The 18,845-nt window shown below is 45.2% G+C and overlaps 1 protein-coding gene across 1 annotated transcript; it reads left to right on the plus strand.

Annotated features, from left to right (window-relative positions):
• Positions 1–1,799: 1,799 nt before the first annotated feature.
• LOC311124288 (uncharacterized protein) lies at positions 1,800–18,845 on the plus strand (the record flags this gene model as incomplete). The annotated part of the gene is made up of 2 exons (XM_084198456.1): positions 1,800–1,974; positions 17,881–18,845. 2 exons carry the CDS (start codon positions 1,800–1,802, stop codon positions 18,648–18,650), a joined length of 945 nt encoding a protein of 314 aa, XP_084054582.1. The 3' UTR covers positions 18,651–18,845.

Genomic DNA, 18,845 nt, shown 5'->3' on the forward strand with positions numbered 1-18,845 from the left:
CTGTGCTCGTAATTACCAGTTGGAGGACCGTTCACGTGGATTTTTCCCAGTCCTATGTGGTAAATTCCCACTTGGTTATGAATGCAGCTGGACTGATAACTAACCCCAGGTGTATCATTGGCGTTGTTTCCAACGGGAGCAAATTTGTATAGTGCCTCACAATCATCACACATAACATAGCAATCATCCCGCTATCATCCTCTTTTACCACTTCAGAAAACCTTTACCAAACATTACCTTTTTTGTGGCCCTCCCTTCTCTTTATTTTCAACTGTCCATTTCGCAGCTTTTCTTAATAAATCAATAAGCAACGATCTGTTTGTTTGACTCCATGACGAAATATTGCAGATGTGAAGTAGTATAGTTATGTTTTAAACTTTCATTAAGTCTAATCAATCAACACCTGCTTCTCTTTGTACATGTCAATATAATATTAGTATCTGATAAAATAAATTAAGAAAATAAAAAACGTCTGAAAATAAAATAAACGTTTACCTGAACTGCATTAAATAATATAATATGCCATTTAGCAGACGCTTTTATCCAAAGCGACTTACAGTCATGCGTGCATACATTTTTTTTTTGTGTATGGGTGGTCCCGGGGATCGAACCCACTACCTTGGCGTTACAAGCGCCGTGCTCTACCAGCTGAGCTACAGAGGACCATTACACCAGTCAGCAGAAGGCGATGTGCTTCTTTCAGGCGAGACGTGTAATCTAGTAGAAGACAGGATGCTTCTTCAACAGCAGATGCTTGTCAGCCGGCTCGGTAGCTTGAAACGGACATTATATTGTCAAGATTAGAGTTAAATCCTTAGCTAGGTCACATCTAGATTTAAAAAACTAAAACTAAACAGACTGAATTTATTACAATTCTAGTAATTCAGCAGACGCAGATCGATTTACAGTAGTGAGTGCATACATTTTCGTACTGGTCCCCCGTGGGTATCGAACCAACAACCCTGGCGTTGCAAGCGCCATGCTTTACCGACTGAGCTACACGGGACTATTCTAACAGTATATATTCATAATGTACATATTCATATTTAGCTATAGGTCTGCATAGAGTAAAGTATTGGCTGTAAGATGTCAGACAAAACATATTTGCTAATCTCTAAATTAATAAAAAATATGTAGTGAATATTTGTCTAAACTGCGTTACCCATTCCAGTCAGCAGATGGCGATATGCGTCTTCAGATGGTGCTTCTTGCGTGACGTCATATCTAGTGGACCAGACGTCACGGGATGCCGCTTCAACAACACGGATACTGACTCATTCAACCGCCTCCGGAGCTTGGTAGCCAACATACAACCGAGAACATCGAAGCTCTTTAGAACATTTTTGTGTATATTGATCGCGGTGTTTTTAACACAATTCCTGTTTACGTATCTACTAGTTAACTTAGACGTAACTTGCTTGTTAAATTGACAAATGTGTTGATTATACTGAACCTAGCACTAAGCTAATCGCTAATGCTAGCTAACATCCCCGACCATGAGTTCACTAAGCTACTCTCCTCCTGCTAAAGAAGAGGAGGTCTGCTGGACGGAGAAAGAAGCTCTGGGGCTGAACATTGTCATCAAAGAAGAAGAAGAGGAGGATATTACAGTGAAAAGAGAGGAAGGAGCTTTCAGAGTGAAAGAGGAGGAAGAGGAGGAAGAGGAGGCTATCAGTATCACATTGAACGAAGAGGAGGAGAATGTTACAGTGAAAGAAGAGAAAGAAGCGTTTGGAGTGAAAGAGGAAGAGGGGATAGAGGCTGTCACAGTGGAGGAAGAGGAGATAGAAGCTTTCAGAATGAAAAATGAGGAAGAGGAGGCCATAACATTGAAAGAAGAAGAGGAGGGTGTTATAGTGAAAGAAGAGAAAGAACCTTTTAGAGTGAAAGAGGAAGAGGAGGCTATCTCAATAAAAGAGAGGGAGGAAGACGTTTTGGGAGATGAAGAGGAGACTGAAGATCTGATTAACACCAGTGAGTACTGTCTTAAAAACCCGGGCAAAAACTCTGCAGTTGTTGAACTCATTTGTGGTTTTAAAGCCAAAGGGGCGTTGCACTGAAATGTACACCACCTCACCAGAACCCAGAATATAAGCTTGTTGTACTCGATTGCGTTTAAACAATGCAAATGTAAACAGACACTGGATCGACTCAAAACGGGGTTTAAAACGATCATTTTGATCTCATTCATGGTTGGTCCTTGCATCCATAGCTCTGTCTTTGAATTTGAGTGATTACGTTTCTTCAAAGCCTCAGCTACACTCCCCTATCTATTTATTAGGACAGTGAGCTAAAACGATTCTACACTCCCCTATCTATTTAGTAGGACAGTGATGCTAAAACGTTGAATTACCAATAACAGGGGAGGTTAACATTCTTTAGGGGTATGCCTCTAACTTTCTCACTCATTATTATTCATGATTCATTCATGATTATCTGTAACCATGGTAGCATCCACGTTAATATAGAAGCGTTCAGAAACATATTATATTCTTGTGAGACTCGTGTGACACAATACATTATTTACCAGTCATTTCTATTGGGTACAACATCATCTGAAACACAACCAAAACAAACTGCACATTTATCCAACAAGTTTGTAGAGTCTTGAAGCTTGATGTAGTCATTGCGTTCTAGGAATGTGGGACCAAATACTTTAATACACATACAGTGAGGGGGAAAAAGTATTTGATCCCCTGCTGATTTTGTATGTTTGCCCACTGACAAAGAAATGATCAGTCTATAATTTTAATGGTAGGTTTATTTGAACAGCGAGAGACAGAATAACAACAAAAAAATCCAGAAAAACACATGTCAAAAATGTTATAAATTGATTTGCATTTTAATGAGGGAAATAAGTATTTGACCCCCTTTCAATCAGAAAGATTTCTGGCTCCCAGGTGTCTTTTATACAGGTAACGAGCTGAGATTAGGAGCACACTCTTAAAGGGAGTGCTCCTAATCTCAGCTTGTTACCTGTATAAAAGACACCTGTCCACAGAAGCAATCAATCAATCAGATTCCAAACTCTCCACCATGACCAAGACCAAAGAGCTCTCCAAGGATGTCAGGGACAAGGTTGTAGACCTACACAAGGCTGGAATGGGCTACAAGACCATCGCCAAGCAGCTTGGTGAGAAGGTGACAACAGTTGGTGCGATTATTCGAAGAAAGAAACACAAAATAACTGTCAATCTCCCTCGGCCTGGGGCTCCATGCAAGATCTCACCTCGTGGAGTTGCAATGATCATGAGAACGGTGAGGAATCAGCCCAGAACTACACAGGAGGATCTTGTCAATGATCTCAAGGTAGCTGGGACCATAGTCACCAAGAAAACAATTGGTAACACACTACGCCGTGAAGGACTGAAATCCTGCAGCACCCGCAAGGTCCCCCTGCTCAAGAAAGCACATATACATGCCCGTCTAAAGTTTGCCAATAAACATCTGAATGATTCAGAGGAGAACTGGGTGAAAGTGTTGTGGTCAGATGAGACCAAAATCGAGCTCTTTGGCATCAACTCAACTCACTGTGTTTGGAGGAGGAGGAATGCTGCCTATGACCCCAAGAACACCATCCTCACCATCAAACATGGAGGTGGAAACATTATGCTTTGGGGGTGTTTTTCTGCTAAGGGGACAGGACAACTTCACCGCATCAAAGGGACGATGGACGGTGCCATGTACCGTCAAATCTTGGGTGAGAACCTCCTTCCCTCAGCCAGGGCATTGAAAATGGGTCGTGGATGGGTATTCCAGCATGACAATGACCCAAAACACACGGCTAAGGCAACAAAGGAGTGGCTCAAGAAGAAGCACGTTAAGGACCTGGAGTGGCCTAGCCAGTCTCCAGACCTTAATCCCATAGAAAATCTGTGGAGGAAGCTGAAGGTTCGAGTTGCCAAACGTCAGCCTCGAAACCTTAATGACTTGGAGAAGATCTGCAAAGAGGAGTGGGACAAAATCCCTCCTGAGATGTGTGCAAACCTGGTGGCCAACTACAAGAAACGTCTTGGTTTTGCCACCAAGTACTAAGTCATGTTTTGCAGAGGGGTCAAATACTTATTTCCCTCATTAAAATGCAAATCAATTTATAAAATTTTTGACATGTGTTTTTCTGGATTTTTTTGTTGTTATCCTGTCTCTCACTGTTCAAATAAACCTACCATTAAAATTATAGACTGATAATTTATTTGTGAGTGGGCAAACGTACAAAATCGTCAGGGGATCAAATACTTTTTTCCCTCATTGTATAAGGTGAATTTGTCCAAATTTTTATGACGCCTTCGAATGGGGGACTAGATACATGAAGTGATTTCATTTCTAAATGGTAAAACATATAGGTATGAAAATACCCTCAAATTAAAGGTGACAATCTGTTCTGTTTTCAAATATAAAATGCTGGAGTATAGAGCCACATTAATTCGGCCAGCGGGCCGCCAGTTGGGGAACCCCTGATCTACATGAATACGGCTTCCACTTCATTAAAGCCGTTGGATGCAGTTTATCATAGTGCTCTTCATTTCATCACTGCTTTATCAGAAAGTGGGATGGCCCTCTTCGACCTCACGTAGGTCAAAACACTGCATTTTATTAATATTATAAAGCCCTATTGCAAAAAACAACAACTTTACTAACCTATAGGAGTAGGAGTTACCATACCCAATCACAGGGATGGCTAACCTATAGGAGTAGGAGTTACCATACCCAATCACAGGGATGGCTAACCTATAGGAGTTACCATACCCAATCACAGGGATGGCTAACCTATAGGAGTAGGAGTTACCATACCCAATCACAGGGATGGCTAACCTATAGGAGTAGGAGTTACCATACCCAATCACAGGGATGGCTAACCTATAGGAGTAGGAGTTACCATACCCAATCACAGGGATGGCTAACCTATAGGAGTTACCATACCCAATCACAGGGATGGCTAACCTATAGGAGTAGGAGTTACCATACCCAATCACAGGGATGGCTAACCTATAGGAGTAGGAGATACCATACCCAATCACAGGGAAGGCTAACCTATAGGAGTAGGAGTTACCATACCCAATCACAGGGATGGCTAACCTATAGGAGTAGGAGTTACCATACCCAATCACAGGGATGGCTAACCTATAGGAGTAGGAGTTACCATACCCAATCACAGGGATGGCTAACCTATAGGAGTAGGAGTTACCATACCCAATCACAGGGATGGCTAACCTATAGGAGTAGGAGTTACCATACCCAATCACAGGGATGGCTAACCTATAGGAGTTACCATACCCAATCACAGGGAAGGCTAACCTATAGGAGTAGGAGTTACCATACCCAATCACAGGGATGGCTAACCTATAGGAGTAGGAGTTACCATACCCAATCACAGGGATGGCTAACCTATAGGAGTAGGAGTTACCATACCCAATCACAGGGATGGCTAACCTATAGGAGTAGGAGTTACCATACCCAATCACAGGGATGGCTAACCTATAGGAGTAGGAGTTACCATACCCAATCACAGGGAAGGCTAACCTATAGGAGTTACCATACCCAATCACAGGGATGGCTAACCTATAGGAGTTACCATACCTAATCACAGGGATGGCTAACCTATAGGAGTAGGAGTTACCATACCCTATCACAGGGATGGCTAACCTATAGGAGTTACCATACCCAATCACAGGGATGGCTAACCTATAGGAGTAGGAGTTACCATACCCAATCACAGGGATGGCTAACCTATAGGAGTAGGAGTTACCATACCCAATCACAGGGACGGCTAACCTATAGGAGTAGGAGTTACCATACCCAATCACAGGGATGGCTAACCTATAGGAGTAGGAGTTACCATACCCAATCACAGGGATGGCTAACCTATAGGAGTTACCATACCCAATCACAGGGATGGCTAACCTATAGGAGTAGGAGTTACCATACCCAATCACAGGGATGGCTAACCTATAGGAGTAGGAGTTACCATACCCAATCACAGGGAAGGCTAACCTATAGGAGTAGGAGTTACCATACCCAATCACAGGGATGGCTAACCTATAGGAGTAGGAGTTACCATACCCAATCACAGGGATGGCTAACCTATAGGAGTAGGAGTTACCATACCCAATCACAGGGATGGCTAACCTATAGGAGTAGGAGTTACCATACCCAATCACAGGGATGGCTAACCTATAGGAGTAGGAGTTACCATACCCAATCACAGGGATGGCTAACCTATAGGAGTTACCATACCCAATCACAGGGAAGGCTAACCTATAGGAGTAGGAGTTACCATACCCAATCACAGGGATGGCTAACCTATAGGAGTAGGAGTTACCATACCCAATCACAGGGATGGCTAACCTATAGGAGTAGGAGTTACCATACCCAATCACAGGGATGGCTAACCTATAGGAGTAGGAGTTACCATACCCAATCACAGGGATGGCTAACCTATAGGAGTAGGAGTTACCATACCCAATCACAGGGAAGGCTAACCTATAGGAGTTACCATACCCAATCACAGGGATGGCTAACCTATAGGAGTTACCATACCTAATCACAGGGATGGCTAACCTATAGGAGTAGGAGTTACCATACCCTATCACAGGGATGGCTAACCTATAGGAGTTACCATACCCAATCACAGGGATGGCTAACCTATAGGAGTAGGAGTTACCATACCCAATCACAGGGATGGCTAACCTATAGGAGTAGGAGTTACCATACCCAATCACAGGGATGGCTAACCTATAGGAGTAGGAGTTACCATACCCAATCACAGGGATGGCTAACCTATAGGAGTTACCATACCCAATCACAGGGATGGCTAACCTATAGGAGTAGGAGTTACCATACCCAATCACAGGGATGGCTAACCTATAGGAGTAGGAGTTACCATACCCAATCACAGGGATGGCTAACCTATAGGAGGAGGAGTTACCATACCCAATCACAGGGATGGCTAACCTATAGGAGTAGGAGTTACCATACCCAATCACAGGGATGGCTAACCTATAGGAGTAGGAGTTACCATACCCAATCACAGGGACGGCTAACCTATAGGAGTAGGAGTTACCATACCCAATCACAGGGATGGCTAACCTATAGGAGTAGGAGTTACCATACCCAATCACAGGGATGGCTAACCTATAGGAGTAGGAGTTACCATACCCAATCACAGGGACGGCTAACCTATAGGAGTAGGAGTTACCATACCCAATCACAGGGATGGCTAACCTATAGGAGTAGGAGTTACCATACCCAATCACAGGGATGGCTAACCTATAGGAGTAGGAGTTACCATACCCAATCACAGGGATGGCTAACCTATAGGAGTAGGAGTTACCATACCCAATTACAGGGATGGCTAACCTATAGGAGTTACCATACCCAATCACAGGGATGGCTAACCTATAGGAGTAGGAGTTACCATAACCAATCACAGGGATGGCTAACCTATAGGAGTATGAGTTACCATACCCAATCACAGGGATGGCTAACCTATAGGAGTAGGAGTTACCATACCCAATCACAGGGATGGCTAACCTATAGGAGTAGGAGTTACCATACCCAATCACAGGGATGGCTAACCTGTAGGAGTTACCATACCCAATCACAGGGATGGCTAACCTATAGGAGTAGGAGTTACCATACCCAATCACAGGGATGGCTAACCTGTAGGAGTTACCATACCCAATCACAGGGATGGCTAACCTATAGGAGTAGGAGTTACCATAACCAATCACAGGGATGGCTAACCTATAGGAGTAGGAGTTACCATACCCAATCACAGGGATGGCTAACCTATAGGAGTAGGAGTTACCATACCCAATCACAGGGATGGCTAACCTGTAGGAGTTACCATACCCAATCACAGGAATGGCTAACCTATAGGAGTAGGAGTTACCATACCCAATCACAGGGATGGCTAACCTGTAGGAGTTACCATACCCAATCACAGGGATGGCTAACCTGTAGGAGTAGGAGTTACCATACCCAATCACAGGGATGGCTAACCTATAGGAGTAGGAGTTACCATACCCAATCACAGGGATGGCTAACCTATAGGAGTAGGAGTTACCATACCCAATCACAGGGATGGCTAACCTATAGGAGTAGGAGTTACCATACCCAATCACAGGGATGGCTAACCTATAGGAGGAGGAGTTACCATACCCAATCACAGGGATGGCTAACCTATAGGAGTAGGAGTTACCATACCCAATCACAGGGATGGCTAACCTATAGGAGTTACCATACCCAATCACAGGGATGGCTAACCTATAGGAGTAGGAGTTACCATACCCAATCACAGGGATGGCTAACCTATAGGAGTAGGAGTTACCATACCCAATCACAGGGATGGCTAACCTATAGGAGTAGGAGTTACCATACCCAATCACAGGGATGGCTAACCTATAGGAGGAGGAGTTACCATACCCAATCACAGGGATGGCTAACCTATAGGAGTAGGAGTTACCATACCCAATCACAGGGATGGCTAACCTATAGGAGTTACCATACCCAATCACAGGGATGGCTAACCTATAGGAGTAGGAGTTACCATACCCAATCACAGGGATGGCTAACCTATAGGAGTAGGAGTTACCATACCCAATCACAGGGAAGGCTAACCTATAGGAGTAGGAGTTACCATACCCAATCACAGGGATGGCTAACCTATAGGAGTAGGAGTTACCATACCCAATCACAGGGATGGCTAACCTATAGGAGTAGGAGTTACCATACCCAATCACAGGGATGGCTAACCTATAGGAGTAGGAGTTACCATACCCAATCACAGGGATGGCTAACCTATAGGAGTAGGAGTTACCATACCCAATCACAGGGATGGCTAACCTATAGGAGTTACCATACCCAATCACAGGGAAGGCTAACCTATAGGAGTAGGAGTTACCATACCCAATCACAGGGATGGCTAACCTATAGGAGTAGGAGTTACCATACCCAATCACAGGGATGGCTAACCTATAGGAGTAGGAGTTACCATACCCAATCACAGGGATGGCTAACCTATAGGAGTAGGAGTTACCATACCCAATCACAGGGATGGCTAACCTATAGGAGTAGGAGTTACCATACCCAATCACAGGGAAGGCTAACCTATAGGAGTTACCATACCCAATCACAGGGATGGCTAACCTATAGGAGTTACCATACCTAATCACAGGGATGGCTAACCTATAGGAGTAGGAGTTACCATACCCTATCACAGGGATGGCTAACCTATAGGAGTTACCATACCCAATCACAGGGATGGCTAACCTATAGGAGTAGGAGTTACCATACCCAATCACAGGGATGGCTAACCTATAGGAGTAGGAGTTACCATACCCAATCACAGGGATGGCTAACCTATAGGAGTAGGAGTTACCATACCCAATCACAGGGATGGCTAACCTATAGGAGTTACCATACCCAATCACAGGGATGGCTAACCTATAGGAGTAGGAGTTACCATACCCAATCACAGGGATGGCTAACCTATAGGAGTAGGAGTTACCATACCCAATCACAGGGATGGCTAACCTATAGGAGGAGGAGTTACCATACCCAATCACAGGGATGGCTAACCTATAGGAGTAGGAGTTACCATACCCAATCACAGGGATGGCTAACCTATAGGAGTAGGAGTTACCATACCCAATCACAGGGACGGCTAACCTATAGGAGTAGGAGTTACCATACCCAATCACAGGGATGGCTAACCTATAGGAGTAGGAGTTACCATACCCAATCACAGGGATGGCTAACCTATAGGAGTAGGAGTTACCATACCCAATCACAGGGACGGCTAACCTATAGGAGTAGGAGTTACCATACCCAATCACAGGGATGGCTAACCTATAGGAGTAGGAGTTACCATACCCAATCACAGGGATGGCTAACCTATAGGAGTAGGAGTTACCATACCCAATCACAGGGATGGCTAACCTATAGGAGTAGGAGTTACCATACCCAATTACAGGGATGGCTAACCTATAGGAGTTACCATACCCAATCACAGGGATGGCTAACCTATAGGAGTAGGAGTTACCATAACCAATCACAGGGATGGCTAACCTATAGGAGTATGAGTTACCATACCCAATCACAGGGATGGCTAACCTATAGGAGTAGGAGTTACCATACCCAATCACAGGGATGGCTAACCTATAGGAGTAGGAGTTACCATACCCAATCACAGGGATGGCTAACCTGTAGGAGTTACCATACCCAATCACAGGGATGGCTAACCTATAGGAGTAGGAGTTACCATACCCAATCACAGGGATGGCTAACCTGTAGGAGTTACCATACCCAATCACAGGGATGGCTAACCTATAGGAGTAGGAGTTACCATAACCAATCACAGGGATGGCTAACCTATAGGAGTAGGAGTTACCATACCCAATCACAGGGATGGCTAACCTATAGGAGTAGGAGTTACCATACCCAATCACAGGGATGGCTAACCTGTAGGAGTTACCATACCCAATCACAGGAATGGCTAACCTATAGGAGTAGGAGTTACCATACCCAATCACAGGGATGGCTAACCTGTAGGAGTTACCATACCCAATCACAGGGATGGCTAACCTGTAGGAGTAGGAGTTACCATACCCAATCACAGGGATGGCTAACCTATAGGAGTAGGAGTTACCATACCCAATCACAGGGATGGCTAACCTATAGGAGTAGGAGTTACCATACCCAATCACAGGGATGGCTAACCTATAGGAGTAGGAGTTACCATACCCAATCACAGGGATGGCTAACCTATAGGAGGAGGAGTTACCATACCCAATCACAGGGATGGCTAACCTATAGGAGTAGGAGTTACCATACCCAATCACAGGGATGGCTAACCTATAGGAGTAGGAGTTACCATACCCAATCACAGGGACGGCTAACCTATAGGAGTAGGAGTTACCATACCCAATCACAGGGATGGCTAACCTATAGGAGTAGGAGTTACCATACCCAATCACAGGGATGGCTAACCTATAGGAGTAGGAGTTACCATACCCAATCACAGGGACGGCTAACCTATAGGAGTAGGAGTTACCATACCCAATCACAGGGATGGCTAACCTATAGGAGTAGGAGTTACCATACCCAATCACAGGGATGGCTAACCTATAGGAGTTACCATACCCAATCACAGGGATGGCTAACCTATAGGAGTAGGAGTTACCATACCCAATCACAGGGATGGCTAACCTATAGGAGTAGGAGTTACCATACCCAATCACAGGGAAGGCTAACCTATAGGAGTAGGAGTTACCATACCCAATCACAGGGATGGCTAACCTATAGGAGTAGGAGTTACCATACCCAATCACAGGGATGGCTAACCTATAGGAGTAGGAGTTACCATACCCAATCACAGGGATGGCTAACCTATAGGAGTAGGAGTTACCATACCCAATCACAGGGATGGCTAACCTATAGGAGTAGGAGTTACCATACCCAATCACAGGGATGGCTAACCTATAGGAGTTACCATACCCAATCACAGGGAAGGCTAACCTATAGGAGTAGGAGTTACCATACCCAATCACAGGGATGGCTAACCTATAGGAGTAGGAGTTACCATACCCAATCACAGGGATGGCTAACCTATAGGAGTAGGAGTTACCATACCCAATCACAGGGATGGCTAACCTATAGGAGTAGGAGTTACCATACCCAATCACAGGGATGGCTAACCTATAGGAGTAGGAGTTACCATACCCAATCACAGGGAAGGCTAACCTATAGGAGTTACCATACCCAATCACAGGGATGGCTAACCTATAGGAGTTACCATACCTAATCACAGGGATGGCTAACCTATAGGAGTAGGAGTTACCATACCCTATCACAGGGATGGCTAACCTATAGGAGTTACCATACCCAATCACAGGGATGGCTAACCTATAGGAGTAGGAGTTACCATACCCAATCACAGGGATGGCTAACCTATAGGAGTAGGAGTTACCATACCCAATCACAGGGATGGCTAACCTATAGGAGTAGGAGTTACCATACCCAATCACAGGGATGGCTAACCTATAGGAGTTACCATACCCAATCACAGGGATGGCTAACCTATAGGAGTAGGAGTTACCATACCCAATCACAGGGATGGCTAACCTATAGGAGTAGGAGTTACCATACCCAATCACAGGGATGGCTAACCTATAGGAGGAGGAGTTACCATACCCAATCACAGGGATGGCTAACCTATAGGAGTAGGAGTTACCATACCCAATCACAGGGATGGCTAACCTATAGGAGTAGGAGTTACCATACCCAATCACAGGGACGGCTAACCTATAGGAGTAGGAGTTACCATACCCAATCACAGGGATGGCTAACCTATAGGAGTAGGAGTTACCATACCCAATCACAGGGATGGCTAACCTATAGGAGTAGGAGTTACCATACCCAATCACAGGGACGGCTAACCTATAGGAGTAGGAGTTACCATACCCAATCACAGGGATGGCTAACCTATAGGAGTAGGAGTTACCATACCCAATCACAGGGATGGCTAACCTATAGGAGTAGGAGTTACCATACCCAATCACAGGGATGGCTAACCTATAGGAGTAGGAGTTACCATACCCAATTACAGGGATGGCTAACCTATAGGAGTTACCATACCCAATCACAGGGATGGCTAACCTATAGGAGTAGGAGTTACCATAACCAATCACAGGGATGGCTAACCTATAGGAGTATGAGTTACCATACCCAATCACAGGGATGGCTAACCTATAGGAGTAGGAGTTACCATACCCAATCACAGGGATGGCTAACCTATAGGAGTAGGAGTTACCATACCCAATCACAGGGATGGCTAACCTGTAGGAGTTACCATACCCAATCACAGGGATGGCTAACCTATAGGAGTAGGAGTTACCATACCCAATCACAGGGATGGCTAACCTGTAGGAGTTACCATACCCAATCACAGGGATGGCTAACCTATAGGAGTAGGAGTTACCATAACCAATCACAGGGATGGCTAACCTATAGGAGTAGGAGTTACCATACCCAATCACAGGGATGGCTAACCTATAGGAGTAGGAGTTACCATACCCAATCACAGGGATGGCTAACCTGTAGGAGTTACCATACCCAATCACAGGAATGGCTAACCTATAGGAGTAGGAGTTACCATACCCAATCACAGGGATGGCTAACCTGTAGGAGTTACCATACCCAATCACAGGGATGGCTAACCTATAGGAGTAGGAGTTACCATACCCAATCACAGGGATGGCTAACCTATAGGAGTAGGAGTTACCATACCCAATCACAGGGATGGCTAACCTATAGGAGTATGAGTTACCATACCCAATCACAGGGATGGCTAACCTATAGGAGTAGGAGTTACCATACCCAATCACAGGGATGGCTAACCTATAGGAGTAGGAGTTACCATACCCAATCACAGGGATGGCTAACCTGTAGGAGTTACCATACCCAATCACAGGGATGGCTAACTTATAGGAGTAGGAGTTACCATACCCAATCACAGGGATGGCTAACCTGTAGGAGTTACCATACCCAATCACAGGGATGGCTAACCTATAGGAGTAGGAGTTACCATACCCAATCACAGGGATGGCTAACCTATAGGAGTAGGAGTTACCATACCCAATCACAGGGATGGCTAACCTATAGGAGTAGGAGTTACCATACCCAATCACAGGGATGGCTAACCTATAGGAGTAGGAGTTACCATACCCAATCACAGGGATGGCTAACCTATAGGAGTAGGAGTTACCAAACCCAATCACAGGGATGGCTAACCTATAGGAGTAGGAGTTACCATACCCAATCACAGGGATGGCTAACCTATAGGAGTAGGATTTACCATACCCAATCACAGGGATGGCTAACCTATAGGAGTAGGAGTTACCATACCCAATCATAGGGATGGCTAACCTATAGGAGTTACCATACCTAATCACAGGGATGGCTAACATTTAGGAGTTACCATACCCAATCACAGGGATGGCTAACCTATAGGAGTAGGAGTTACCATACCCAATCACAGGGATGGCTAACCTATAGGAGTAGGAGTTACCATACCCAATCACAGGGACGGCTAACCTATAGGAGTAGGAGTTACCATACCCAATCACAGGAACGGCTAACCTATAGGAGTAGGAGTTACCATACCCAATCACAGGGACGGCTAACCTATAGGGGTAGGAGTTACCATACCCAATCACAGGGATGGCTAACCTATAGGAGTAGGAGTTACCATACCCAATCACAGGGATGGCTAACCTATAGGAGTAGGAGTTACCATACCCAATCACAGGGATGGCTAACCTATAGGAGTAGGAGTTACCATACCCAATCACAGGGATGGCTAACCTATAGGAGTAGGAGTTACCATACCCAATCACAGGGATGGCTAACCTATAGGAGTAGGAGTTACCATACCCAATCACAGGGATGGCTAACCTATAGGAGTAGGAGTTACCATACCCAATCACAGGGATGGCTAACCTATAGGAGTAGGAGTTACCATACCCAATCACAGGGATGGCTAACCTATAGGAGTAGGAGTTACCATACCCAATCACAGGGATGGGTAACCTATAGGAGGAGGAGTTATCATACCCAATCACAGGGATGGGTAACCTATAGGAGGAGGAGTTACCATACCCAATCACAGGGATGGCTAACCTATAGGAGTAGGAGTTACCATACCCAATCACAGGGATGGCTAACCTATAGGAGTAGGAGTTACCATACCCAATCACAGGGATGGCTAACCTATAGGAGTAGGAGTTACCATACCCAATCACAGGGATGGCTAACCTATAGGAGTAGGAGTTACCATACCCAATCACAAGGATGGCTAACCTATAGGAGGAGGAGTTACCATACCCAATCACAGGGATGGCTAACCTATAGGAGTAGGAGTTACCATACCCAATCACAGGGATGGCTAACCTATAGGAGGAGGAGTTACCATACCCAATCACAGGGATGGCTAACCTATAGGAGTAGTAGTTACCATACCCAATCACAGGGATGGCTAACCTATAGGAGGAGGAGTTACCATACCCAATCACAGGGATGGCTAACCTATAGGAGTAGGAGTTACCATACCCAATCACAGGGATGGCTAACCTATAGGAGTAGGAGTTACCATACCCAATCACAGGGATGGCTAACCTATAGGAGTAGGAGTTACCATACCCAATCACAGGGATGGCTAACCTATAGGAGGAGGAGTTACCATACCCAATCACAGGGATGGCTAACCTATAGGAGTAGTAGTTACCATACCCAATCACAGGGATGGCTAACCTATAGGAGTAGGAGTTACCATACCCAATCACAGGGATGGCTAACCAATAGGAGTAGTAGTTACCATACCCAATCACAGGGATGGCTAACCAATAGGAGTAGGAGTTACCATACCCAATCACAGGGATGGCTAACCTATAGGAGTAGGAGTTACCATACCCAATCACAGGGATGGCTAACCTATAGGAGGAGGAGTTACCATACCCAATCACAGGGATGGCTAACCAATAGGAGTAGTAGTTACCATACCCAATCACAGGGATGGCTAACCAATAGGAGTAGGAGTTACCATACCCAATCACAGGGATGGCTAACCTATAGGAGTAGGAGTTACCATACCCAATCACAGGGATGGCTAACCTATAGGAGTAGGAGTTACCATACCCAATCACAGGGATGGCTAACCTATAGGAGTAGGAGTTACCATACCCAATCACAGGGATGGCTAACCTATAGGAGGAGGCGTTACCATACCCAATCACAGGGATGGCTAACCAATAGGAGGAGGAGTTACCATACCCAATCACAGGGATGGCTAACCTATAGGAGGAGGAGTTACCATACCCAATCACAGGGATGGCTAACCTATAGGAGGAGGAGTTACCATACCCAATCACAGGGATGGCTAACCTATAGGAGTTACCATACCCAATCACAGGGATGGCTAACCTATAGGAGTAGGAGTTACCATACCCAATCACAGGGATGGCTAACCTATAGGAGGAGGAGTTACCATACCCAATCACAGGGATGGCTAACCTATAGGAGTAGGAGTTACCATACCCAATCACAGGGATGGCTAACCTATAGGAGGAGGAGTTACCATACCCAATCACAGGGATGGCTAACCAATAGGAGTAGGAGTTACCATACCCAATCACAGGGATGGCTAACCTATAGGAGGAGGAGTTACCATACCCAATCACAGGGATGGCTAACCTATAGGAGTTACCATACCCAATCACAGGGATGGCTAACCTATAGGAGTAGGAGTTACCATACCCAATCACAGGGATGGCTAACCTATAGGAGGAGGAGTTACCATACCCAATCACAGGGATGGCTAACCTATAGGAGTTACCATACCCAATCACAGGGATGGCTAACCTATAGGAGTAGGAGTTACCATACCCAATCACAGGGATGGCTAACCTATAGGAGGAGGAGTTACCATACCCAATCACAGGGATGGCTAACCTATAGGAGGAGGAGTTACCATACCCAATCACAGGGATGGCTAACCTATAGGAGTAGGAGTTACCATACCCAATCACAGGGATGGCTAACCTATAGGAGTAGGAGTTACCATACCCAATCACAGGGATGGCTAACCTATAGGAGGAGGAGTTACCATACCCAATCACAGGGATGGCTAACCTATAGGAGTAGGAGTTACCATACCCAATCACAGGGATGGCTAACCTATAGGAGTAGGAGTTACCATACCCAATCACAGGGATGGCTAACCTATAGGAGGAGGAGTTACCATACCTAATCACAGGGATGGCTAACCTATAGGACTAGGAGTTACCATACCCAATCACAGGGATGGCTAACCTATAGGACTAGGAGTTACCATACCCAATCACAGGGATGGCTAACCTATAGGAGGAGGAGTTACCATACCCAATCACAGGGATGGCTAACCTATAGGAGGAGGAGTTACCATACCCAATCACAGGGATGGCTAACCTATAGGAGTAGGAGTTACCATACCCAATCACAGGGATGGCTAACCTATAGGAGTAGGACTTACCATACCCAATCACAGGGATGGCTAACCTATAGGAGGAGGAGTTACCATACCCAATCACAGGGATGGCTAACCTATAGGAGTAGGAGTTACCATACCCAATCACAGGGATGGCTAACCTATAGGAGTAGGAGTTACCATACCCAATCACAGGGATGGCTAACCTATAGGAGTTACCATACCTAATCACAGGGATGGCTAACCTATAGGAGTTACCATACCCAATCACAGGGATGGCTAACCTATAGGAGTAGGAGTTACCATACCCAATCACAGGGATGGCTAACTTATAGGAGTAGGAGTTACCATACCCAATCACAGGGATGGCTAACCTATAGGAGGAGGAGTTACCATACCCAATCACAGGGATGGCTAACCTATAGGAGTAGTAGTTACCATACCCAATCACAGGGATGGCTAACCTATAGGAGTAGGAGTTACCATACCCAATCACAGGGATGGCTAACCTATAGGAGTAGGAGTTACCATACCCAATCAGCTGTGTAGTGCTAGGGAAAAACCTAAACGTGCATCCTTTGGGGTCCTGAGTTTGGGAAACACTGGCCTCCAAGCATTACAGCCACTCTGTGATGACTTGGCACTACAGACACTGTGATTTAGGGACTGACCAGGACCTACCCTCCTTAGTTTCAGAGGCAAGCCAGCAGTGGGATGCAGGGTGGGATGCTGCTGGCTAACACGCTCTGCTCTTTTATTGAGGGATCTATTCCCGGTTAGACCTCATAGGAAGACCTAGTATCATGTGGAGGTTTCATTCAGCTTTCTGTTTAACTAAATAATCTGTTTGTCTTTGGCAGGAGAGAGACCAGACTCTCACTCTGACAGCGGGAAGAGTCCTTCAGGAGAACCAGACCCAGAGACGTCCAAACCAGAGAGAAGAGATCACTGCTCCCACTGTGGAAAGAGTTTTACCCGGTTCTGGAACCTAAAACAGCATGAGACGTTGCACACAGGAGAAAAGCCTTTCCAGTGTTCCCAGTGTGGAAAGAGTTTTAGTCAGTTAGGGAGCCTGAAAAAACATAAGAGAATACACACAGGAGGGAAGCCTTACCACTGCTCCCACTGTGGAATTAGTTTTCGCTGGTTAAGGAGCCTGAAGGAGCATGAGATGACACACTCTGGAGGGAGGAAGATCTGCTCCCACTGTGGAAAGAGTTTTAGCTGGTTAAATAAACTGAAAAGACATGAGAAAATACACACAGGAGAAAAGCCATTCCAATGTTCCCATTGTGGAAAGAGTTTTACCCAGTTAGGGAACCTAAAACAGCATGAGAGGACACACACACAAGAAAAGCCCTACCAATGCTCCTTGTGTGGAAAGAGTTTTACCAAGTTAGGGGGCCTGACTAGGCATGAGAGGACACACACAGGAGGGGATAAGACCTACCAATGCTCCCTGTGTGATAAGAGTTTTAACCGGTTAAGACATCTGAATAAGCATGAAAGGATACATACACAGGAGGAGAAGACATACCACTGCTCTCATTGTGGAAAGACATTTTCCCAGTCAGAGGACCTGAAATCACATGAGAGAATAGAGAGGCTGTGTTCTGACTTATGTTTTTGACCGAGAATTAGTGTTTTTGTTTATGCCACATTAAATCATATTGTTTCATGAATTCATACAAAAGAATAGGCCTGTTTTTAGTTTTTTTTCATCTGGAGACCCTGATCATGTTTAAAATCAGATTAAATATTTTAAAATGTGGATTTAGTTTTGATTATGAACTTTAATGCAATCTGATGTTGTTCCTTATATTAA

The sequence above is a fragment of the Coregonus lavaretus genome (genome assembly GCF_964263955.1).
Source record: "Coregonus lavaretus genome assembly, contig: HAP1_SCAFFOLD_69, whole genome shotgun sequence".
NCBI lineage: Eukaryota > Metazoa > Chordata > Actinopteri > Salmoniformes > Salmonidae > Coregonus > Coregonus lavaretus.